The sequence below is a fragment of the Mirounga angustirostris genome, unplaced genomic scaffold (genome assembly GCF_029215605.1).
Source record: "Mirounga angustirostris isolate CCGP_5_RB_7025 unplaced genomic scaffold, mMirAng1.0.hap1 SCAF_1, whole genome shotgun sequence".
In the NCBI taxonomy this organism is placed as follows: domain Eukaryota; kingdom Metazoa; phylum Chordata; class Mammalia; order Carnivora; family Phocidae; genus Mirounga; species Mirounga angustirostris.
The window spans coordinates 169,812,154-169,838,752 of record NW_026991709.1 but is presented as its reverse complement, the minus strand read 5'-3'; the positions used below and the strand labels follow the sequence as shown (position 1 = coordinate 169,838,752).

General features: G+C 40.7%; 1 protein-coding gene across 8 annotated transcripts in view; it reads left to right on the top strand.

Annotated features, from left to right (window-relative positions):
- Positions 1-26,599, top strand: part of ITPR1 (inositol 1,4,5-trisphosphate receptor type 1) — a 338,656-nt gene that overhangs the window by 197,821 nt on the left and 114,236 nt on the right. For 6 of the 8 annotated variants that reach the window (XR_010412086.1, XM_064593522.1, XM_064593523.1 and 3 more), the window contains 4 exons: positions 2,294-2,442; positions 3,381-3,492; positions 23,594-23,726; positions 25,765-25,955. Coding sequence is in view for 7 of the 8 variants with exons in the window: in XM_064593522.1 (XP_064449592.1) it covers positions 2,294-2,442; positions 3,381-3,492; positions 23,594-23,726; positions 25,765-25,955 (585 nt within the window). In the remaining variant the exon portion in view is untranslated. Of the gene's footprint in view, positions 1-2,293; positions 2,443-3,380; positions 3,493-9,077; positions 9,111-17,089; positions 17,126-18,300; positions 18,352-23,593; positions 23,727-25,764; positions 25,956-26,599 lie in introns of all 8 variants that reach the window. The other 2 variants (XM_064593526.1, XM_064593524.1) reach the window with 2 other exon arrangements.

Here is a 26,599-nt window from a genome sequence, read left to right as displayed (position 1 = left end):
ATGCATTCATCAGCTCCACTCATGCTGGGCGCCAGGGATGCAGTGGTGAGCAAAACCACAAATGATCTTTGCCTTCATAGATTCTCAAGTTTTGGAAGGAAGATAGACATTAGTCAGCTAATCACATGGATAAAAGTAAAATGGCAAGAGAGACAATGCTGCAGAGAAGTGAGTAGTGCTATGGAGGGCTGCTGAGGAACCTAATCATGCCCAGAGCTGGGATGATGATCCAAGAAGGCTTTGCTGAGGAGTGACGTTTGAACCAAGATCAGAGGAATGTAGGACTTACTTAAAGGAATAGAAGGGAGGGAAACAGCATTTGAAAAGAACATTGTATGGGACAGAATGTGACGCATTCAAAGACCAAAGGAAGGTTGGTGTGGCTGGAGCCCATGGAGCTGGGGAGGCAGGAAGGAGTTCTTAGGTCAAGGAAAGAATTTCATCCTTATTGTGACACACCCAGTCTTAAACAAAGATAATTTAGTTCAAATAGAGTGCTTCCTGACTCTACTATATTTTTAAAGGGGAGGGATATTATAGACTCATAACTGTTGGAATGCACAGTATTTTTTACTGTTCAAACTAACTAAATTATCTGCAGCCAAACGCACCAGTTTCTTGTGCTCTTCTTGTATTTATTATGCATATTCTTAGGGAATAAAATAAAAATGTAAGCCTAGCTAATGCTTGTTGTGAAGACTTGAGTAGTGGCTGAAACGATCCTCATTATGCAATGATTTATTGTCTGAGTCCCTATATTATAAGATTGCCTAGGACAGCAGAAGTTACCATAATATGAGAACATTCACTTGCAGACCGACTGCTTATATAATTAATCCCCATTGGAACATCCCCCTCACTTAACACCAGCATCTTTCCCTGCCCATCGCTTCACCATCCTTGTCTGTTGGTCTCTCCTTGATTGCTGAATGTTAAACATTTGACAATACAATGCAAATCAATGGCAGTGTAAAGTTCAAACCTTGCAAAAGATGCAGGATTTTATGAATATGATGTTGAAGAACTGCTTCAACCCCCTGCAAATGCTATAGACAAAGATTTGCCAGAGTTAGAACCAATAACTACTGAAGAAGGGAATTTGGAATGCTTTCAAAGAGGAAACAGAGAATTTTGCAAAAATGACCCTCTTTTTGACTATGCTGTGAATGTCAGTATGAATTAAGGGGTATTGCAGTGTACTCTTGCTGGGAAAATTGCCCCCTCAAATAATTTGATTGATTCATGCATTCTTTATGCATCCTAAATATTATTGAGTGATTACAAATTTTGTTAAATATAAAATAAATAATATTCACATGTTTTAGTATTAGTTTTGGGGTAACAGATAAATCAATTCTTTATTGCCCATTCCCTATGAAATCTACACTTAAGTTGAATGCAATTTAAGTGGCCTTTCCCATGCAAATCTCCTTGGTTAACTAGGCCTTCCCATATTATCCACCATGCTGTGTTCAGCCCCTGTCTTAGCCAGCAAATGCTTCCAGTTAGGTTTCAAGTTACCAAGCCACAACAGATTTTAGCATCTTTTGAAGATAATTTCTCTTCTGTTTTCTGCCATTTGCCTTTATATGGTGTTTGTTGTGTTGGTTTTGCTGCTCTTTCAACTTCTCTCTGTTTTCCTCTCCTACAGCTATGTGTTTTGCATTTGAAGACCATCATGCTATCAGGGTACATGTATTTAGCATGTTGATACAGCATGTTCATTCATTTGTGTGCTCATTTTTGTATGACTTTTTATTATATGAATAGTTCATGCTCATTGGAAATAATTTGTACTCACAAGAACCCATTTATGGAAGAAAATTGGAATCACCTGCAATCCCACCACCCAGAGAAAACCAGTAGTGATGTTTTGCTGATATTTGGTATATATCCTTAGGTACTGATGTTGTTTCTAAAAAATTGGATCATGTAGTCCATGCTATTGTTTAACCATTTTTTTACACTCATAGTGTAGACATTTTTCCATGTTGTCGAATGTACTTTTTGCATCGTATTTTAAAATATGTGGAATGACCCATTGAGTGACATAAGGATCACCACAATAGAAGGGCTGGTGGGGCTGTTTTTACCTCGTTCTCTGCGTCAGGGGCTATGGCTTCAGATACCCCTGGGGCAGTGTTTAATAATTTGAGATAAATACCAGACAATACTAACAGTGCTCTAATCTAGCCTAGCTTGTGGTCATTTTTGAGGTCAGAAATGAATGTTCTCACTCTCCTGTAGCCAGCCTCGGCCTGAGCTGCTCACCAAAGCTGCCCTTCTGTTCCAGGACATCGTCTCAGCCCTGGAGGACCGTCTAAGGCCCCTGGTCCAGGCAGAGTTATCTGTGCTCGTGGATGTGCTCCACAGACCTGAGCTGCTTTTCCCAGAGAACACAGATGCCAGAAGAAAGTGCGAAAGTGGTGGCTTCATTTGCAAGTAAGCAGCCTCTCGCTCTGGGGTGGTCAGTTACAGAGCCCTACTGACCAGACAGAGTGCTTGTTCGTGAAGAAGCAGACGCTGGCCTGGTTTTTGACTTTGATGAGTACAAGGTCATGCATTAGAGTCCCATTCTGACCTTGATAAAGTAAGTTTGTGGGTTCGGTTGTACTTAACTGACACTTGTTTTTGGGTGAGAATTTCTCCTTTTAACTGCATGCCCGATCATCTTCCATGCCACAAGCACTGGGAGAGTGCCCACTGCGGGCTGCGATACAGATGTAGAAAAGTCGTGGCTCTTCTGCCCTCCAAAAGCTCAGACCTACCAGGACCCCTGTCTTTTCCTAACACCTTTGTAGTTTCTTAGTTTATGCTTTGGGGCATTACCTAAAAGAAACAACTGGTTCCATGACCAGAAATCTCCTTTTGATTTTTATCCTAAGGTGGGTTGATTAACTTGAGAGTGGACTCTGCCTCTGAGCCCCTCAAAGGACCCTGGGTCCCTCAAAGGACAAGACTATGGGTGAATGAACAGTGTTCACCTTAACCATTATCCTCATGAGGTTTTTTTTTTTTTTTTTATACTGGTGGCATATTTTAGCAATGTTACCAGCACTCCTTAGTGGATAAAAAACCACACTTTATAAACTGACAGGTTTGAGTGGGCCCCTGTCCTATTTCTCCTCCCCCTATCATCTCCTATGTGGTAGACTCCTGCCCAGTGTGCCCTTTTGCTGTTACTGACCAGCAGGTGTCGCTGTTGAGACACTAACTGGCTGTTCGCACTACAGTGAATGCCCCAAAGCATGTTTAACCTGGGAGTCCTTGACAGATATTTGTTCATTAACTGACTACTTAAAATAAGTTGCTTGTGAAGTGATTGTTTGTTTAATTGAAAGATCATTTCAGGGACCTAATGTATGCCCCCCTCCCTTCAGGTTAATAAAGCATACTAAACAGTTGCTAGAGGAGAATGAGGAAAAACTCTGCATTAAGGTCCTACAGACCCTCCGAGAAATGATGACCAAAGACAGAGGCTATGGAGAAAAGGTACTGTGTTTTATTCTCTTGTCAAGACAAGGTCTTGCTATTAAATTGAAGTGGGATGATGGGTTAGAAATCCACTGTAGTTCAGGCATATTGACTAAGGGGACTTTTTATTTTTTAAAGCTAATTATCTGGTCATGAAAGGTAGCTAAATCATATGCCTTCTCTTCTAAAAATCACATATACTTAGTCGTCTTACAGGCTGCTTGCCACGTAATCTAATGTCAGGGAAATAGTAACAAGGTATTTCATCTAAATTCCTGGTGGGAATGCAAATGCCTCTTGTGTATCAAGGCATGCATTCCTGAGTTTTGGGTTCCAGCTAGGCATACCTGTGGGTTTACTGCTTCTTTCTGGTGAGATGTTGCACAATCCTTCCAGTGTACTAAGAAACTCCCTCCTGTTCTAACTGGAATTAGGGCAGGCAAACACATTACCCTTTCTAGCTCAGACTGGGAAATGGGCAGTCCCTGGGACATGCTATTTCTTGGCATAGGCACTGAGCAAGGATGTGCAAGGCACCATTCCGCACACTTTCAATTTTGGTCCAAGTGGGATAAAAACAATCTCACTGCCCCTTCTTTCTGCCTCCCCACCTTAAAAATTGGGGGGACATGAATTTAAAATCCCACCAGTTTTCATTTGAAGGTAGTATGTTCACTAATGTTCTCCTAGCCACTTCAGTAGCATTTTCTGAGTAGGTATATCCACTGATGTCATTGATTTGTCAAACTACCCAGTAACTCATTGATTCATCTCTGTGAAGAAGCCTTAATAATTAAATCACTGCCTTCTTTGTCAAAGTGGGTGGTGGCAACCAGGTTATTTCAGGTATAGAAGTCTGTAGGGATCTTGATTTCTGACCTAAGCAATATCTTATGCAAATATTAGAACAATTTCACATGTGAAAATCTTTGGATAAGAAAAATAAACCGGCAAAGTACACAAGCCCTTTTGCAGCATACATTCCTTCACTCTCCCCAGATCACACGGCTTTGAAGTGTCACTCTGAATTTTAAAAATACATAAATTAAAAGGTGAATGAATGTGGACTAATTAGGAAATAAGTATCTATAACTCAGTAGGAACTTTGTGGTAGAAACCTGCAAAACAAGAGTTTATAAATATAAATGATAGAAGTGAAGACCCCTTGTACAAATGAGAGATGATGAGATGTCCTGTTCATACGAGCACTTGCAGAGACACCTATGTAGATCTTGCACTAAAACAAAAAGAGAGAGTAGGCAAAAGCTAATAGCAGAGAGTACCAGACAAACAAGCAGCATTTATTTCACAAGATCTTTCTTTTTCTTTTTTTTTTTTTTAAGATCTTTCTTTTTCTTAAAGTGAGCTTTAAAAAATGTTTTTAAAATATAATTCTAGTAACAGAAATTCACTCTTCATAAAAAGATAAAACCCACCAAAAGCTGTATAACCAGCTAGGAATATACTTGTAGCTTTGGGGGCATAAAACTTGATTTTAAAAGGTGGAGACCAGTTTTCTCTTCTTTAGAATATCTGTTCATTTCTATGACTGAGTTTTTTTTTTTTTTTAAGATTTTATTTATTTATTTGACAGAGAGAGACACAACGAGAGAGGGAACACAAGCAGGGGGAGTGGGAGAAGGAGAAGCAGGCTTCCCGCAGAATAGGGAGCCGGATGTGGGGCTCGATCCCAAGACCCTGGGATCATGACCTGAGCCGAAGGCAGACGCTTAACAACTGAGCCACCCAGGCGCCCCATGACTGAGATTTTTATAGTAAACTTGGTGTCCCTACTCCCACAAATGTTACAAGTTGTGATTATACTTAAATTTCTCTCAAGTTTTTTTTATTTGTTTTTGTTTTTAATATCATGGAAAGTAGAAAAGCTAGGATTTGGCAACTAAGTACATCAGGGTCTTTGGGCCACATGGAAGGTATGCTTCCTCACTGGCTTTCCCTGCTGTTGGTGCTAACTGGGAGAACATCATCACAGACCATGGGAGATGCTGGACCTGAGATGTTGTAAAACTGTCGTTATGAAGCTCATGGAAAACAATGGAGCCTGGGGCTTTAAGAGGGCAGTAGGGTGGAGGTCAGTATGAAAGAGTAAATTGTCAGAGTTTAGAAGAGGTTCTTAGGCACTGGCTCACATTCTTTTTTTTTTCAGCTGGTGAAGAAATTAGCCACACCCAAGCAGAGAGAGGCTTAAAGGAAAGATGGCATGTCTTTCCAGTCTGATTGGGGCTATCATCCCCCTTCACGAAAGTGAAAATACCACAGGCAAATGTGGGAAATGCCATGCAACCAAGGAATACATTCCAGAAACCTGTGTTAGTCAACAGCTTCAATACCTATAGCACATACTTAGAATGCTTCTGACCCTATGCTTTGTGGGAAAATGCTACTTAACTATTGACATTAATTGAACTTAAAAGAGTTGGTGGGGGGGGGTTGTGCTAAACTATTTCTGTTTTTTCCGATCTGGTAGTGGGTATTAAATTTGTCCTGTTTTATGAAGGCTTTTTGAAAATGATTTTGATGCTTTCACGGCTGTCCCTGTTTGACTACAGATGCAAGATGTATGGGGCAGGCCAGCTCTTTCAAGGGTAGAAGGAACCCAGAGCCAAAGAACTAACCTTTCCCAGGCAAACTAGTTGGCTTTGGTTGATAAAATAAATGAGGTGTTCTTTGGACTGGATGCTCAGGGCACAAGGGGAAGTGTGAGGTCATTTCCGTCTTCCTGGCCCAATTTTCCTATTAGTTGTCTCTTAAGTGGAATTTGTCCCATGACTAATGGCCTCCTGGGATGTCCAGAATTGTTCTGCCTCCCTGCCCTGTCCTGAGTCTTCATGGCCATAGTCTGGTCTGGCATCACTTTGTCCTGCTCTCCCTCTGCACACCAGGAGGCCACGGTTCAGAGCTGAAGTGACTTCCCAAGGTCACGTGGCAAGTGTATGACAGGATCAAGACTGAAAGCCAGGGTCTCGAATCCCAGTGCACTGCCCTTTTCTTCCACCCCTCAGGTAGTGTCCACCCTGTCTGTGGGCCAAGTTTTCTTGTCTCCTAAGCCATAATCCTTAAAGATAAAGAGACATAGATGCCTTTATTCATCTCTGTGTCTTCATTCAATATTTAGGATTGTCAAGGTCACAGATGAAAATGAAAGTTGAGATCATTCTTTATTATCCTGTTTAAAAAATGTTGAAATATTAGTTTGCTTGTATGGATTAACTTGTCTAAAAAAAAAGCCACTGGGTACTGCCACCCATATTACCAGATAGACTAAAACATAACAGAATCACTGAATACTGGCTTACATTTTTAAAATGCCTTATATACCCATTAGTGTCCTAAAGTATGTCTTAAATAACAATTACATTCTTTGACTTCTTGTTATGTGCCAGCCGCTGTACTAAACATTATGTTTTACCTTATATCAGGTCAGCGTCAGAGATAGCAGTAGTGTTATTAACTATTTTATACATGGGGGAGAAAACTTAGGCTCAGAGAGGTTCAGAAACTTGCCCAAGGCCACACAGGAATGGGGGAGCCAGGAGTTCAAACCGGAACACTCTGACTTCAGAGTCTTCTCCACTGTATCATTGGTGATTGACACCATTTGAATGTTTTGAAGTCCATCCACAAATGTAACATTTAAGTTTCGATTATGTTCCATCATTGTGTAGACGACACCGGACAGTGGCTCTGACGCACAGCAGGTAGCAAAATGTAAACATCTCATCTTCAACTGAGTTGTGATGTCTCATCTGATTGAAAACAGTCTCCACTTGATGCCAACTGGCTTTACAAATTACGATTGTCCCAGGATCCTCCACAATCTCTGGTTGTTCTAGTCAGGTCCCAAAAGAAAGCGTCAAAGTGGACAGTCCTCTTGTCTTGGTCAGTTCCCTGGCAGGTACCTGTCTAAGAACTGTCACATAGGACACCAAGCTTGGGGCTGCTAGAAGATTATCACAAAAAATTAATCATGCTCACTTAGGAATAAAAAAAAATCTTTATTATGTCTCTAAAATGCAAAGGAGCAGCAATGAATATTTGTCTCATAGAGTGGTAAATCTAAATATTTTAAAAATCACCAAAATAATGGTGAAATGTGTTTTTGTATGATGCTTATAGTGTCTTGCTATCCTATGTATTCAAGGTTAATAAACCTTAAAATTATATCAGGACTTTACAACTATTCTTTGTCTGAAACGCCTACTAAACTCTGCCTTTTTTTTTTTTTAATTTAAATTCAATTGGCCAAGGTATAGTACATCATTAGTTCTTGATATAATGTTCAATGATTTATTAGTTGAATATAACACCCATTGCTCATCGTATCACATGCCTGCTTTTAATCCACAAATTAAACCATGTCTTTATTAAAAAACAAAAACAAAAAAACTTCCCATAGCTAAACATCTCTAAAATTTAATCCGAATCTTTAACTCAGAGAACATCCAAATGCCCTTAGACCCAGCTTGAAAAGACAGCATAATTATGTTATATGTTGCATATTGGCCTCTCTGTAGTCTACTATAGGCTTTTTATTAGTCAAAGAGCTTTGGAAAGAAATTCAGAAGTCAAGAATTAATATAAAAGGATATCTCAGAATTTATTTAAAATCTATTTTCTCTTCTGAATAGTAGTAGCTGTTTTACTACTAGAGAGTTTTTTACCTCAAGTAACGTCAGGGTTTTCATTTCATACTAATTGACAGTACCTGTTAATTACCAATGCTTCTTTTCTCTAGGTGAATAAAATATTAGCATTTCCAGCTACCAGGATTTCTAATAAGGAACTTAAATTTGCAAATGTACTATTAACAAAGAATAATAAAAATAACTTGAGGATCATCTCTCCCCTTTTAAACAAGCACAATTGTGATTAATGCTCTAGTTTTTTTTCTTTTTCTTGACCTTGATGCTAATCATTTACTTGTTACTAATATCACTTGAATTGGCTCTAATCATCTTTGGGGGAAAAGTGTGGTTTTTTTTTGGGGGGGGGGGTTTGTTTGTTTTTTAATCATCAATAGTAGCAGGATTTGGAGCTTCTGCTCTTAGGATATGTTGTCATACTATTTGCTGAAGTGGAACCTGGTTCTGATTTAGCCCAACTACAGTTTGGACCCCAGATCCCTACTGAATGGTAAAATGAATCAAAAGAAAGAATTTTCTCCTAACCTGCGTAGATCCAACTGTAGTCTTTGGCTTTCCTCTTTCCCACCCTCTTCCAAAAGAACATGGTTCTTGTTTGGGTAATTGGCCCTTGCTCGCAGCTCAGTTCAAGTTTTCACATCTGCAAGAGTGGGAAGGTGCACCTCTGAGCCCTTGGTTAAGTGACCTGGGAGGTTTGATACCTGCCATGTGAACACAGTGTGGCAGCATCCTGCCCCCATCCTGAATGGTGTGGTGCAGAGCAGATGTCACTGTGAGCTGTGGTGGTTAGTGCCCCAGATCTCTGCACCTCTTCAGATGGTCCCCATCTAACAACGCTCCAACATGGGAGACTCAGTGTTAAGACAAAGTTTCTAACACTTCACTTGCTGGTATTTCCTAACATTTCCTTCTTTTTCTCCCCCTTTTTTTCTTTTCCAGCTCATTTCCATTGATGAATTGGATAATGCTGAGGTCCTAATTTCATTTTTTTTTTAAATGTCCCATGGTGATGTTTCCATGACACCTTTCCAGTGAACACTGTGGTCTGTCCCCTAGTCTCTGCAGCGTCTAGTATCTGACTTTGTGTAGTGTGCCTTCTGGGCGTGAGTTGAGTCCTTTGTGTCTGTCTTAGCATTTCCCATGAGTTTGTTTGCCATTTGTCCTTGGAGATCCCATCAGAATCTAGATAAAGATTTTCTAAAACTGTGATAAGATTTCAATCATTCACTGTTTAGAATCTCAGCTGAATTTGTGGTTGATGCTGGTCATTAACCTATCTCTGAAACTCAGTGTTGATATTTATAAAGAGCTTTTCTATCTGGATGCAAAGCATCAATGCAAAAAGAAATAACTGCATTCATATAGTTTGAAAGTAGTAAACAACAACAACACTATTCTCTTGGTCCACATGTTGGGAGGTATTGAGTATGAGGGATCATATAAAATTTTGTCTAAGTGAGTTGTGAATTCCAAATTGCTCGTTGAGACTAGATGCAGGCTTACAATGGGGTTAAAAATATACTAGATCTGTGGCTTTTCATCCAGGAAAACTACCTAGAGGTCAGGAAATTGAAATGTCATCTGATGGATCCTATCAAATTAGTATCAAACTAAGTTTATATATATTCATATCAAATTAGTTTTTTGACCACAGTTATCCTGGGGACCAATGAATGGTCATTTTATTTGGGATTTGGGGACCTCTGAAATATTTTTGTCTAAAGATTTTATTTATTTATTTGACAGAGAGAGACACAGTGAGGGAAGGAACACAAACAAGGGGAGTGAGAGAGGGAGAAGTAGGCTTCCCGCTGAGTAGGGAGCCTGATGCGGGGCTCTATCCCAGTACCCCGAGATCATGACCTGAGCTGAAGGCAGAAGCCTAACAACTGAGCCACCCAGGCACCCCTGAAATATTTTTTGTTTGGTGAATATTTTTCATCATTTCCTACCATATATTTAGGTTGCAATACATGTAATACAATTAAAGTATATAAATGAGGGAGTTAAATTGCTTGGCAAATTGAGCACCCTGGAAAAAAATTTTTTTAGACTTTTAAAAATGTCTTTCCTGCTCTACCTCTTTAGATATCTATTACTTCTTTTGATAGACCAAGTAATACCTTACTTTGGGCAGGATAGAGCTACCAGAGCGAATATGTTGTCTATTCTAATATCCACCACCATCATTTCAAAAATATTAAGAGATGGTTCAGATTTACTAAAGGACAGTTTGAATCACAGACTTAAAGCTGAAAGCAAGTTGCTCTGAATTTGGTTCAGTTCCCTCAGGAATGGAGCTCCGAGACATTAAGCGACTGGACTTAGCTTGCACAGCCAGATAGATAGTGGCTAAATTAAAGCTAGCACTGCCGGCTCAGCTCCTCTCCTGGTGTGCTTGCTGTTCTACCACAGTAAACTCTGGAAACATGGACTTTTCCTTGTAGTAATCAGTCTTGGACGGGGAGGAGGCCATGCCCTCTGGGATGCGTAGAAGGTGAGAAAAGGTTGTGCGGTAAAGGCTTAATGAATGGCTTTAACTACAGTGATTTTTTGCCATTTCCTGTCTCGTTCTTTCTCTTCCTGGTTATTTCTGTGCCAGAAAAATACCTCATGCTGAATTTGCATGTTGGCACCTTTCATTACTCTTATTTCTACCTGGAGTTGTAAATGCCTCACTGATTTGAACTTTTCCTTTGAAATACTGAAGTTGTGTTTCTATTTGCTTAAGTACAAATGAAGGAACATCTTCCCTAATCGGAGTCTGCAATGTTATTAATATACTGTTTTGCACCATAGTAATCAGTTGATGTGTTTGGTTGCTCAAGATAGAACTTGGGTCTCCTGGCTGGGAGTTTATTGCTTGCTTATGGAAAGATTCCACAGTTGGAGCAGGTGTGTTTATAATTATACTTTAGGAAATAGAATACTGTCTGTTTATAAAAGAAGAATGTTCTGGCAGCCACTTGGATTCTTTGAAAATTCCCTGAGGAAGCAACTGCGGATCCCCTCTTCGTTGTTACCCCTGGCAACTGTCAGAGCCCTGGGACACCAGCACTCTGTCCCCAGTCCCTCAGGCTGTTAGATCTGGTCCTCTAAGCAGAGATGGTTGATTGGCCTTTTTCATCAATGGCTGTTCTGGAAACTACCACAGCTCCTGTGGTTTCTCCTCTACCAAGCCTTTTGTCAATATGTGCTGGTGGAAACCTGCAGCCCACAGCTGGGGTTCGGCAGAAGCTTAATGAGAGTTCATGCTGGCCCGTGATACAGGCAAGGCCTCACACCTAATTTGCAAACCAGTGTTCAATTCTAAACATGGTGGGGAATCGCCCCTGAAATAGTGTAAGGCATATATGGTGATCCCATGAAACCCTGATTGGGGGAGGGCCACTGCCTTTTAATGATAGAGGCCACTCGGGCATCTCAAGGAAGGAGATGTGCTGTGAATGACTCTTGAAAAAGCACAGCACCTCTGTGTTTTTGTCAGTGCTCTGAGAAATCAAGGTGAAATGAGGACAGAGTCATGGAATCCCTGTAAGGAAAGGGCATGGTATAGAGCCCTCCAGCTGTCTTCTAGAACAAAATGTCATTTGAAACCAGGAAGAGGAGGTTTGGCCTTTCTTTCTTTCTTCTTTCTTTCTTTCTTTCCTTCCTTCTTGGCAAATAAAGAGGCACAGTGTCCATTCTACCCCCCTAATTTTACCTTTTCCTTGGGGGGTTGTTTGAGGGGGTACAGATTGGGTGTAGGGGAAAAGGAAACTACCATACTTGGGTTGGTGTCCCTTCAGCTCACTCTTAACGTTTATAGCTTGATGAATTGTTACATATGTATACATAAATCAAGATAGGAGATGTTTCCATCACCCCCAGAAAGTTCCCATTATCTACCCATTCTTGGCTTTAAACAGATGCCAACTGATGCTAAAGACACTCAGTTATATGACTAATATTTGAATGCCTGTTACATTCCAGGCATGGTGTGAGGCTGTAGGACTATGGTGTTGCCCCCAAATAGGCACAGTGTCTGCTCTTCTGAAGTCCAGTTTTGTGGGGGAGACGGGTAGTAGTACAAATTAGTGTTCAGTGACAGCTGTAAACCATGAGAATTGCTAGAATGGAGAAGTAACTGGGGGGTTATGAGAACCCATAATTTGGGAACTTCTACCTGAGCAGGGAGGTCGCATAAGAGCTTAGGAGGTCAGGTAACAGCAGGTGGGTAGCACCAGCAGGTGATCCTGTGAATCACCTTTCTAAACTGTAAAGTGCTGTGCTAACCAAACAGATAGACGATTTCAATCCAATACCCAAACCTGAGGTGGAGGCGGTAAGGCAGAACAGTAATCCATCTCATTTTCATGTATGTGTCTGTGGCAGGGAATGGTGTGTTGAGAAAGTGTGGGCTATAGCTCAGTGGGACATGCTGCATTTCTTTGTATTTGAGATGTTTTCCCCATTTCATCACTGTCACTTGGACCATGAAATCTAGAGTGGCATTCCCACTGGTTTAAGGGTGGCTGTGGCCTGCTTAAAGTAAGCCCTCAACTTATCCCACCTTGAGCTTCTTCTGCAAGCCAAGGATGCTGGCGAAGGAGAACTTTGTAAAATTCAGGAGGGGGAGAAAAGAGAAACACAAGAATTATTAAATTTCACCTTCAGGGGGCGTTCTCATGACATCCAGCCCAGGCTGGAGGTGTCCTACTTTTTTACATTGCTGTGAACTGCTGGGTTGGGCACCTGCCAACATTCAGGCGGCAGTTACATAAGAGCTGCTTTTTTTCCTGGAATTTAGGCTCACTGCTGATGTGTGACCTTCAGCAGTAATTGCCAATAAATGCAGCGGGGCTGTTTACTGTTAGACACTAGCAACCATACAGCAAGCGAGCTCAACTAAGAGCACACAGAAGCTGTTGCAGGAGGATTTGGGGGGAAGGGGGCTGGGGTGTGTGTGTGTGTGTGTGTGCGTGCATGTGTTTTGATGCTGAGATTATTCCACAGTGACTGAAATTGTATAATTTAGTCAAGTCAGAATGTGTTTTTTAAAAATGAATTTCGCTATTGGGTTCCAATGAACGTGTTCTGTAAAGGTGAAACGGCATCATTGGGACTAAATTTTTACTTCTTACTTGGTTTCTAAAAACAAATGCCATTAATAAAGGGCATTGTGTTAGCAGATGTGAAGGTTTAAAATTGTTCTGCTGAAATGCTAGATCACATATTTTAGCTCAATTTTCTTTAAGGCTTTCTAGTCTCTTAAGATGGGTTTGCAAAGGCTCAGGAAGGACGGGTCCCAGCAAACATATTTGCAATCCTGTCTACTGTTGGCTGGTTGGTTGGTTTCCCTCCTCTGAGGTTTTGAGTGGGTGAAGAGGAACTGGAGGCTGATTCAGGGGTACTAGAGTTCATACATTCCCTTTGATATGCTGAATAGGAGGGCCATAGGATGTCTGCGTTGCTTGAACTGTATTCAGCTTCTGCTGGGGATGGTCCATGGAAGGAGACTTCATCTTTCAAGGGAAGATTCTAGAAGCCCATGGTTAATGGAATGATTTATGTTAATGGCAGCGGAAAACAAAAGGTTTTGTTTTTTGGGTTTTTTTTTTTTTTTAAACAAGGCTGTGGTCTGTGCTAGCCTGTCGGAGGCATATGTGAAATGTATGTGTGTATGTGAGTGGATATTGTTATACATACATAGGAATAATAACTCTAGGAAGACTAAGGGCTTCTTTTTTTTTTTTTTTAAGATGAGAAGGTATGATTTCCTTCGTTTATAGTAGAAATCCATCCTTCGAAAAATGTTAGGTATGTTACATGTTGCAAGCAAGCATGTCCGTATCTCACAAGCACATACCTGATTACTACTTAAGTCCCTTGATTTGCAGCCTCATCCAAGAAGGCCACTTGGGATTTAGTGACTTGAGATTCATTTTGAATTTCTATTTCAAAACTAGTCATTTGAAATCTTTTTTTCTATGAGGTTAGATTTTGCTGACCTAGTCTAAAAGCACTGGGAAGACATAAGATCAGTGAATAAATACAAAAAGGCAATAGGGTGCAGTAATGGGTTTCCAAGTTCAAAACCAGGCAACATCAGACCACTGTCCGTCACCTGCTGGTTTGGGAGGCTTTGCCTTGATTGGAGGTGTCAGCCCCTGAATGTAGTGACTGATCCTGAGACTAAGGTGTGGAAGACAAGACTTGTCCAAATTCAGACATCACCGTTTTCTCAAAACATGCCTCCTTAATGTGTGCTCATTGAGGATGAACCTTCATGTAAAAAAAAAATTTAACTTGATAATAAAATATGCTGAGAAGAATCACTTCATTATTAAATATTATGTTCTGGTTTTGGCATTATATATTATATTTATGTAGCTATTATCTTATTTGAACAATGTAGCTTATTATAAATATGCTTCTATTTTTCAAAATTGCAGCTTACTGCCATAAAATAACCTCATCCTCAAGGAAATAGAGCTGAAATCCTCTTAGAAGGAAGTGCTAGTAAAGGCTGTCAGTTTTTTTTGTTTTGTTTTGTTTTGTTTTTACCAAATTATATGCCAGGTATGGTTTGGCCTTTGCCATGCCTGAAATCATTTTATGTCCTAGCAAGTTGTATTATATTTAGGGAACTTGCTGTTAGATATTACGAAATGAAGTTTACTGAAAATATACCAAGCATTGTTTAATGTTTTAACTGGAAGAAATCCTAAAGAATATCTGCTCCAGTCTCCTTGAACTACAGGTCAGAACATGGAAGCCCAGAGAGGTTCAGTGCCTGGCTCAGGTTCATACAGAACCAATGAGCTTGTGGACACATGACCCTGTGTAGCGCTCTTGGTTTTTCCATTCTCTTTCATGAACGGATAGTCCTTCTATACACTATTCAGTGAATCCTAAGGCTGCAAAGCATCCTCTGTTGTCTCAAAGAGCTTCATGAAATGTTCAAGGAGAAAAGATAATTTTAATTTAATTATTATTTTGGAAATTAATTTTAAAACAAGCATATCAGTAGTTCAGGGAAGCAGTAGAGTAAGTGTACAATTATAAAACATATCAGAAATCACTGATGTCTGAGTGATTAAGAAATACCCATATACTACCTATGGGCATTCTAGAAGTATTCACAATACTTCCTTGAACAAAGAGATCTTGAACAAGAAAATTTTAAAAACAAAACAAAACCCCACCACTTGCAATTCATTCTTCTTCATTTCCTTTAACTTTTGATTGGCAAAAGAGTAGGAGGGTAGCTCTGTGGGTTCCTACAGTAAACCCATGCCTATAATCTTTTTGTTCTAATCCTATAGGATCAGTATAAAAAGATATGTTAGTGGGAATGTAGCCAGTGCAAATAGTAGAAGATAACATCTTTTTTCCGTTGGTATCTCTGGCTGCTCTAAAATACATGGGCCGTTGCTTTAATTCTTTTTCTCATGTGTCCCTTCTACACTAAGGGAGATAGCAAATACATTTGCACAGTTTCAGTTCTTTAGCCTAAAGCATACAGAATTTAAGAACAGAGTTAGAGTGTATTCTTGGGTTGTCATATTATTTATGTCTTGAAAAGACCTGTAACTGACTTCTGTTTTTATTTTCCTTGCCATGCTTCAGTCCCTCCTGCCACTGTATGTCTCCACACCCCAATGGGAGGCTCAAGACTCTGGAGATAAATTTTTTCCCTGAGGCTAGTGAAGTTGTGCTCATGTCTGAAAATTCTTCTGTCCATAATTGAGGGAGCAGCCCTCCACATACACCCCACTGTCCTTGGAGAATTACTTTAATCTTTGTACTTAAAGACATCTCCTGTATCTTTTCATCATTTTACCTGTTGAGAAATGAAAACAGAACAGAAGCCATAAAGTTATATAATGACAATCTTTTTTTTTTTTTTTTAAGATTTTATTTATTTGACAGAGACACAGCGAGAGAGGGAACACAGGCAGTGGAAGCGGGAGAGGGAGAAGCAGGCTTCCCCCCGAGCAGGGAGCCCGACTGGGGGCTCGATCCCAGGGTCCTGGGATCATGACCTGGGCCGAAAGCAGACGCTTAACGACTGAGCCACCCACTGAGTGTCTCCTCCCCTATAATGACAATCTTATATCAAGAACACTTTTTTCCATGTTGGGGATCAAACCACCAAAGGGATAGCATTGGGCTGAACTGAAACACCACCAGGTCTCACAGCTTCAGTCCTTCTGTGCTTTCAGCACCTGTTCTGGCTCACCAGCTGACAGCCACACTCTGGCCTCAGTATGGATGCTGTGTCGCTGGAGCATTGATGAGGGAGGCCAAGGTCACTCACTTGCAACGTGAGCCTTGGCCTCATTCCACAGTGCCAGACTGTACCTTGAGCTAGCCAGCCATGCCTGGTGTGTGACTTTGGTCCAGGGAGGCCTGGGTAGGGTCTGGTGGTTACCTCTGACATCAGTCAGTTCCCTGCTCCAAGCACGTGCCCTGTGGAGGACAGATTCCTGGAGCCGTCGTTCACAAGCTTTGGGCCTCTGGGAAGGGGAGTGCCCCTGGGACCTCTGTTACCATTACCCACCCCCTTTCCCTCCCTGCACCTCCTTGGATATGCACTGTGATTGCTTTTTCTCTCTCAGTGTACAAACAAAACACGGGTGTGCCGTGGTTCTTCCTTTGGCGTCTTTTTTTTTTACCCCCCCAAGATCTGTTTCCTTCTTGGTCATTAGTAGTCTTTTGTTTCTTTCCCTATTTTAAAAATGTTTCCCTATCTCAGGCCAATTGTTTCTTCCAGCGCGACCACACTGAGTGCATTTTAAAAGAGAAAGTGTCTCCTCCCCTCAGTTGCTAAAGATCTGGTATAGCCATGTCACCTCATCTTTGATCTTGCCTTCTGTGTTTTGTCCTTCATGTTGGTCTCTGGACTTCTTTGTGGCCCATGAGATTCAAGTGCCATAACTAATATGCTTTGTTTTACTCCCAACTAGCTCCCACAAGCTCCGGATTCTGAGAACTCCACAGAGGTGTGTTGCTCACCTATATTTGCAGTGACAGCAAATATGGGTGCTTCTCAGTTGTCCTGGTTGAGTGTCTGAGTTGTAGTGGTGAAATTTCTGTCCTGGTGGTAGGCACAGGAGGGAAGTCTTCTAGCTGGCCTGGGACCTGATGGTTTCTGTAATTGAGGAGGCTTTCAGTGTAGAAAGTAAGTTCCGAGTTGCTGGAGCTAAACCAGAGCGCCCCTCCAGGTGAGGAGATGGGGCTCTCTGAAGGCTTTCACACAAAACTGTCTCAGTCTTGAAATGTTCAGTTGAGCAACTCTGGAATGTCAAGACCCTTCTGTTGTTCTACAAAATAGACTCTGGGTTCTGTGCAGAGGTAACACAAATTTGAAGTTCTGGATATTAACGTATAGTTTTGGTGAAAGCTACTAATAAATCATAGTTTCACATTGCATTCTTTCTGTTCTTCCTGTTGCTAACTAAACTCCTTAAATGAAGGACTAGAATTAATTTAGGCCTCTAAAGTCATAGAGAAGCTTTTTGGGGAGACCTATTTCTAAGTATCAGAATTTACTTTCAGAAGCTATTCTAAAATCGCAGTAGGGTAAAGCATGAATGGAGTGTACTTCATTTGAGAAAAGTCTAATGAAGATCTTAAAAATGAAACAAACATTATCAAATTGCTGAGTTGCAGTGTGGCTGCTTTATGATGATCAGTGTCTACTCTGCTAATCAGAGCTCTTCATTGTTAGCAGCTTTGATTAGAATGCTGTGTACTGGTGGGTCAGGGAGAGCTGAGGTGGCCTTGTGTGTGTCTGCTCAGAAGAGTATGCATTGATGTTCTGATGCATGTGCTGTGCAATTATGCATGTATGAACTGTGAAGATTTGCACTGTTGGTGTCTTGCATTATAACCCCTTTTGGGGTCACGTAAAAGTACATAATATAGTATATGGCCAAAAAGTCAGAAACCTGCTCATTTAAGTAGTGTGTTAGGCTTGGGGACAGGACAGTTGGTAAGCAGTATTCTAAGTAATCGAGCATTAGCATGTGTCTGGGGAAAAAATTTTAGAAGGCCTAAAATCCTCTTGTGTAACTCTTACCTCAGTATGAGCTCTTGGTATTTTATTTGTGATTGATACTGAAGATGGTCATGTCTGCCTAGTGTTGTACTTAAAATGGAATTTCTGCATGCTTAGCAGGAGCTTGAACCGAGCCCCCCCCTGAGGCAACTGGAAGACCATAAAAGGGTACGTAGTCTTGGATGTTGGGAGCTAATGACCATCACACCTCCCTCAGCCATACATTGTAATTTAAAGACAGCTTATGTTGGTGTTGATATTATTGTTAAAGCATTAATTGGCTCAGGACCAGTCACAGCCATTTGTATTAGTGAGGCTAACTGGTGAGTCCACTTATTATCTACCTGCTTGAGCCCTATACCTTGCCAGTGTCCAAATGATGACCAGGAAGCTTTTCATGACCTCTCTTCTTTTTCTGTAGTGGCTTTCTAATTAGATTAAGTCTTTAAAAATTTTTTTTCTGCAAGTGACTGATGATCATTATGATTAATTTATAATCAAAAAAAGTTTAATAAAAAGTTCACAATTACATTACTCAGCTATAAAAGCAGCTAATGATATAATATTCCCTCTGCCCACTTTTTTTACGCAGGTGTGTATATGTGCCAACAAACATTTTCTTTGTCCTTGGGATTATTCTAAGTGTACAACTTCTGTACCTTGCTCTTGTCATTTAATATTGTGTATGACGATTTTCTTTGAAAGTCTGAAAATTAATAGCTGTCTGAAGTTCCACAAATGAACAAGTGGTTTGTAATATTTTCCTTTGATGAAGAAATGAAGAAATGGGTACATCTTTGGGTAGATTCCTAGAAGGGGCATTCTTAGGCCAAAGGAGAGATACTTTCTTTAGGTGCTCATTATGCATTGCCAAACCATTTTCTATAAGGCTTATCTACATCGTTAGCATGCTGACCAATTCATGTTACTCATTTTTGGAAGATAACCAGATATCCTGGATTTCTGAGTACTTACCATATGCCAGTTACTGTGCTAAGACTTTTACATATGTTAACTCATCAATTTAATTTTTATTAATGCTGACATTGACTCAGTGACATAGCCTTCATCCCCATTTCATATTAGGAAACTAAGACACAGGAAGTTGAGGTACTTTACCTAAGGTCATGCGGTTAGAACATGAGCAGTTATAACAAAGACTGCCTTGGAATTGTGGTCATCAGTGTCCTGGAGGATTTTTGCCTGAGATAAATGTGTGGCCCCATGCACCTTTGTTCTGCTCACATGCTCCAGCCCCTGCTCAGTCCCACCACATCCCAAATTCTTTGAATTCTTCTTCAATTGTAGTTTCTCAGGCTATGACCAAAGAACAGCTCCTGGGGAGCTGGCATTTAGCCTTTCCCCTCCAGCATCCTGGATCTCTAGCAGTTAGTCGACCAAGGGCCCCTTGCATTCCTGTGTTTTCCATCCGTACCTGTGCTTTAAGAATTGCCACAATAGAAGTAGCTGGAAAAGACACATAGCCATCCCTCATGCCCTAAGTTCTCAGGGGACACGGTACTGAATGCTACATAAGGGCATAAGCTTTGGAATTAGAGGTTCAAATCTCTCTGTGCCAAGCCTAGCTGTGTGATTTAAAGCAAGTTATGTATACTCCCTGTGCCTCAGTTTCTTCTGCTGTAAAATGGGGATACTAATAGCCTCTGCCCCTTAGGACTGTCCTGCTGAGCTGTACTCATGAAGCACTTAGCACAGTGGCTGGAATATGACAAGGGATATTAACTATTGTATTGTAGTTACCTCGCAGACTGAAACGCTTCAATTGATTTGGTAGACAATAGTAGCAAAAGGAAGGTATTTTTAAATTGAGACGCGACCTTAGTGCTGACTAAAGCGTGAAAGGCTCACCACTCATGTGAGAGAGGGTGATCTTTCCTGCAGCACGTGATTTTCAAGTGGCTGGAACCTAGGAAGCCAAAAAGTTCACGTTTTCTCTCCTGTGCATATGTGGCAATATTAACTCCTTAGTGCCTTGTTCGGCACTTGTCTCTGTCCCTACATATCATTAGCCACTCAGTCGAACTGATAGAAATGAAACTTGTTTGAACCAAACTGCAAGGAAGGAGCTTGGTTTCATTACTCTACATCACTGAACTACCATTTTCACTGTTCTAAAATGACACTTACTACAAAAGAAACTCTTGGCCTTTGCCTTTTCTCAGTCTTAGGTAATAATGTGTGTGTGGAATTTCTTACCAGAGACAAACATCTGATATCTGTTTGCATACTATAGGTGTAAACTTCTGGAAAAAAATTAATGTTATTTAAAAAGAAGGGCGGAGGGTTGCATGGCCAAATGTTAAAATCGCAGAAGTGACGTTATTTGGGGAGTCTTTTTTTTTTTTTTCCTTTTCTGCAATAGGGTTTCTGATCCTAGTACGCAGTGAGGAGTTTTGTGCTCTTGAGTGATTTATATCATGATGATTAGGAAGGCTTTTCTCTGCAGATTTTAATTTTTCCTAAATTAAACCACTGGCTCAGAAAACAGAATTTTTCTCAAACCTAAGTTTTTACACTAGGGATTTGCATAACTTTTTATAATGTTGTCCATTTTCTTTTTCCCTTTTTACCTAAAATTATCAGTCTTTATTCTTTCAGAAAAGGAATAAATCTCAACTTGTTAAAAAAAAAAAAAAAAGGCAAATCCCACATGCTCTGTGGTTTTTTTTCCCTTGCAGCTTAAACTTTTTTGTGTGTATGGAGAGAAGGTGAGGTGAATATGTGCCAAAAGCCTTATAATTAAGAAGGAAAAAAATAAAAGTTTGTAGGGTAGAATGTATGTGTGTGTGTTTTTCCATAATTAGCACATTTCATGATATTCTCTTATGGGGGAAAATGTACCATTTGATGCATCAGTTGCTATGGTAACCGCTAGGGTTTTTCTATGGAAGGAGAGACAAAATGGTAATGTGAGATCCCTTTGTAACTTCAGTTGGCATCCAGGCTGCATAAATGTGAAGTTCCTGTTCCTGGAGTCCACGTGTTCCCAGATGACATGTGTTCCTTCCTTTACCTCCCGCTTGCTTGATGGCAAACTGACCATAGTCTTGCCAATTGCCCTCAAGCTAAGGAGTGGAAAATCTGAGTTGCTCCTCCCTGAAGCGGAATTGGAGTGTAAAGGCTATAGTTGAGACTTCCTAAAAGACGTGTGTTTGTTGGTTGGTCGGTCATGGTCACCCTGCCTTTGACTTGACCATTCCATCTTCCATCTTCCAGACGCTTGCCAGGATTGGCTACATTGTCTGTCTTGAGCAGTTGCAGCTTGTAGGCCTCAGCCCACCCATCTATCTCTCAAACAATGTTCTTGTGATGCCCAGAGGGATCCAGTTAGAGAGTTAGGATGGTTTACTGCCAACCATTCCCTATTGTGGGAATTCAAACACTGTATGTTATTGAAAGAAAATCAAACTGATACATCATTATGTTGAAAAAAGGAAATCATATTTAATCTCCTGTTACATTCAGCATGGAGGTAACTTTTTCTTTCCCCTTTTTCTTTCTGGGTCAGCTTCTGTGAATGATCCTTTGAAATTTGTATTTCTCTCATCTTATGAAGTCAACCTTTAAATCACCATGCTCTCACTGACTGCTTTGGAGACCATCGATGTGTTTGTATTGGTGCTGGAGACGAAAATGCCAGCAAAGCTATATCTTTATAACAAAATGTGATTTTCTAAACCATTAAAGAATATTGTGCCAAATGCAGTCTATTTAAAAAGTACATGAAAACCTCATAAATAGCTTCCCCATTGGAAGCACTCTCGGAATTTTGTATTTACAGTCAGTCAAGGTGGGTAACAAGTCTCAGCTAATAGAAGCACCTTCCTTTGCTGAACTACAATGAGAGACATATTTGTGGGTGGAATGGAGAGAAGAAAATAGAGATTTTTTCCATTTCCTGAACTTTGAATTAAAAATCAGTACTGCCCACCCCCCTCCTATTTATCCCATCCCAATTTGTCCCCTGAGTCTTTGACCAGCAGCATGAATTAAGAAAGAAGAAAAACTTGGCAGTGTAGCCTTGAGACCTTATGTGATTCTGACGCTGAACTAAGGAGTTTTCTACCTTTCTCCTTTGTTCCCTGGTCCCGCGTTCCCCTGGCACCCCAGCCTCCTTGCCCCTCTCAGGGCCCTTCTCACCCTCCCGTCTGCTCCCTCCCATCCTGTTTTGCAGACACCCCACTTGAAGTCTCCAGACCTATTCTTGGAGCTTATTAACAAATCACTTTAAATTCTACTGACTCGTGTTACCATTGCAGGTCTCTTCAGAAGAACTCTTGGGCCTCTATTTTAGACACCTGCTATATCTCAGCACCCCTTCCCTCTGCTAGACTTCTCACTCACCTCTCCTGATGATGTGCCAGAGGAACTCCATGCCTTACTACTTTGTCCCTGGGAAAGAGTCTGGGGGAGAACCATACAGCCTCTGACTTTTAGAAACTTCCAGACCGGGAGGTGGTCTGAGAGTCACTTAGCAGGACTGAATGTAGCATAGAGCTGAGAATAAATCGTGCTGCTTTGCTAACGTCCCCTAGTATTAGAGAACAAATCATGGTTTTATTTATTTTTTTGGTTGGAGTTGTGGAAAGCGTTGTTATGTCTTCTGTCCAAGATTCCTTTGATAGTTATATTTTTAAAACATTGTATTACGGAAAGGTTCAAATACATACAAGAAGAACTAGAAGAGTTTTGAGAACCCACATTCCTAACTCAGCTTCAACAACTATCAACTGGCTACTCATATTTATATCCCTTACCTATTCCCCTCCCTTATTATTTCAAAGCAAATGTCAAACTCATTTTGTTCATGGTGCTTATTTTTTGATTGGCATGTCTGATATCTGCCCCTACTTTATTTTCTATAACATTATTTTTTCTTCACCACTCAACCCATTGACTGTTTCTATAAGAAAAGCTTACTTTCAGCTCATTATATCATTATGCAGTATTACTTTTATATCTTAATATTTTCTTACAATATTGGGAATAGACCCTATGCCTGGGGTAACATTTTTATATTGCTATGTGAAAGGTGACCTGTAAAATTCTCATTTTGTCTGAGTTTTATTGGCTTACCCCAAAGGGACTTTTTTGTTTTTGTTATTGTTAGTTGCCCTTCAGAATTAATGTTCTGTGTTTATCACTGTGAGAGAGAGAACTTGAGATATTTAATATTCTAGATTGCTGCTTTTTTTTTAATGATGCGCTTTCCTGAGAAAATATTGAAGAAGTTAACTTCAGAGTTTCCAAGTGCTTTTATTAATAATTTATTTTTTCACCGAGTGAAACTGAGCCAATTATAACTGAGTACCCCCATGTTTTTTGAGTATTAGTAGCTCACTTATGCATTAAATTCAGAACCTGATTTCATTATCCTGTTTGAATTAAGGGTGAGGCGCTCAGGCAAATTTTGGTCAACCGTTACTATGGAAACGTCAGACCTTCAGGAAGAAGAGAAAGCCTCACCACCTTTGGCAATGGCCCGCTGTCACCAGGAGGACCCAGCAAGCCTGGGGGAGGAGGTAGGCTGTGTGGTGTGCTAATTAGCTGCACATGTGAATCGAGTGTGCCACATGAGAGCTACATGTTTCTCCTTAACAGGTTGAAACTAACAGATGAATTTGGGTGGCAAGTGTGTTTTCTAGCAACTTGTTTTGTCTTTGGTCTACCATCAAAATGATATCTAAAAATATTTCCCTGCAGTTAGATATTGGCTAAGTCTTTTGCCCCTCTTTCCAGTACAACAACCCTCTGGGTGATTTTTGAATGACACAAGGAACTTGATTTTACTCCCCATTTTCTTGTGCTTGTGAGGATTCATTCTTCCCATTAAATAACAATGGTGTTAGCAGTAAGGATGGTGAAAACTACCATTTATTGTACACCTACTGATTGCCAAGGGCTCTCCCAAGCATTTGAGCTTCTTGTTTGCTCCTCCAAGTACCCCATTATATGGCAGGTACTGTTGTTATCCCTTTTTAACAGAAGAAAAATGGAAGCTTGTTAGTGACTGGTCTATAATTTGAACCTCGGTATGTCTAATTCTAATGCCTATTCTGTGTTCCTCCCAAACTCTGAAGGGAGTTTACCGAAAAGAAAAAGAAAGAAAAGAAAAGAAAAGCCTCTATAGAATTGCTTAAAAAAAAAATCCTCAAAGAGTTTGCAAAACATTGTAAGCACAGTTACAGCAAAAGTTGCAAGAACGTTGAACTCAACTGTGGGTATTGGTTTTGGTTTTAAAGTGGGGAGGGCAGGAGTTCAGTGCTCTCTGGAAGCACAAGTGTGAGTTGTCTGATTCCTTGTCTATAATGATGACTGTTATGCACTGTAGGTTTTAGGGGCATTCTGTAGGTAGCACCAAAATACTTGGTGGTGAATAAAGTTATCCTAGCAATATCTGGGAAGGGATCTTGAGTTTCTCACCAAATGAAAACTTGAAGCATATCTACTTACTTCATGGGGCTGTACAGCTTCAGTGAAGATAGAGTTCTCAGAGTATCCCAGGAACAGGACCTTAGCATTTCATCTGCAAGTTCCCAGGGATTCTCAAGCAGAAGTTCCTCGCATAACATCTCAAAACTATTTCTCTTTACTTCCTGTAGTGGGGTCATTCCACAAATATGGGAGGCCCTGGGGAGGCCTTCTGAGGGTGTTTTAGAAATGCATCAGAGACCGTTTCTGCTTTAAAAAAGCTGTAAGAGAGAAGAGACGCAACCCAATTTCTACTCTGCACTATGGATATAATGGATCTAGGTAGTTAAGACAAGCGGTGCAAAGGAGGTGGCATTTGAATTGATGTCTGCGGGGAAGGACTGGCAGATGATTTTCTTCTCTCTGAAATTGATCAGCCCATTTCCCCGTGTACATTAACGTTTCAGTTATTGCCAATAATAATACAAGGCAAGTTCTTATGTAGGCACTTTCTAAACACAGTTGGAATCCATTCCACTAAACGACATAGGCCCTATCTTCTTAAGTTTATTCATGTTATCTCAAGCTCAGTAGGGATGGGAATTTTATCTGTTTTCACTCTCTAGCCCCAGCTCTTGGTTCCATGCCAAGCACTGAGTAACTATTGAATGAACGAATGAACAGATAAATTATGTGAAGGGTTGAGTTTGGGGCTAGAGTGGGTTTGTTAGAAACAGGGCTAAAGTGATTGTTATAGGCTATATTTTCTTAGGAGTGTTCTAAGACATGTATAAGTTTGGTTTGTCTCTTGAACTCAAAAGTTTCTTAATAATTCTGCACCAAGTCATTGTATTTTAATATCAGGGAGAGTCTTGGCTGGATGGCTGTAGGTCTCTTGCTGGAAATACGTTTCTCATCTTACCTACCTGCCTGCATTCAAATACCATCTCTGTTACAAGCTGGGTGTCCTCCTCAAAGACAAGTGACTTCATCTCTGTGCTAATAATTAATACCTTCCTTGTGGGGTCTTTAAGAAGGTTAAAAGAGCTAATACTGTTAAAACATTTAGTGCATTAAGTGTTGGTGCATAGTAAGTATGCAATACATACTCTGCCTATGGTTAATGAGAACAATATTCCATCTTCCCAGGGGGAGGCTCTGGGTCCAGCTCCACGAGCAGGGGTGAGATGAGCCTGGCTGAGGTTCAGTGCCACCTCGACAAGGAGGGTGCCTCCAATCTGGTCATCGACCTCATAATGAATGCGTCCAGTGACCGAGTGTTTCATGAAAGCATTCTCCTGGCCATCGCCCTCCTGGAAGGAGGCAACACCACCATACAGGTAAGGAGGCAGCTTGCTGCTGTGTGGCATCCCTGCTGAGCAGGAAGAGAATCTGTTCTGAGAGCCAGGCACCTGCGTGGTACCACAGGTCTTCTATGATGGACAGCTCATTCCTAGAGCACAAAATTCTGTTCTTATGAAAAGCAAATTCTACCGGTATCTTCCTCGGTCGTTCAGTCATAATTCAGAGTTGGTTTCAAAACATGAGTTACATTTGAAAACTTATAAAATGCTGATGTGCAAAGAAAATTGATCCAAGATGTGGGGCATGGTAGGAAATCCGTAAATCTTTGTTCAATGGGGGCGCCTGGGTAGCTCAGTCGTTAAGCGTCTGCCTTCGGCTCAGGTCATGATCCAGGGTCCTGGGATCGAGCCCCGCATCGGGCTCCCTGCTTGGCGGGAAGCCTGCTTCTCCCTCCTCCACTCCCCCTGCTTGTGTTCCTGCTCTCACTGTCTCTCTCTCTGTCAAATAAATAAATAAAATCTTAAAAAAAAAAAAAAATCTTTGTTCAATGAGTGATTGAATGAAGTGTATTTATAGTTTTTATCCCAGATCATAGACAGTCCCATCAGAGGATGACCAAAAAGGAGTTTGGGCTGTGTGTGCTGTTTAGATTTAATTTTTGTATCTGTAGACACTGCAG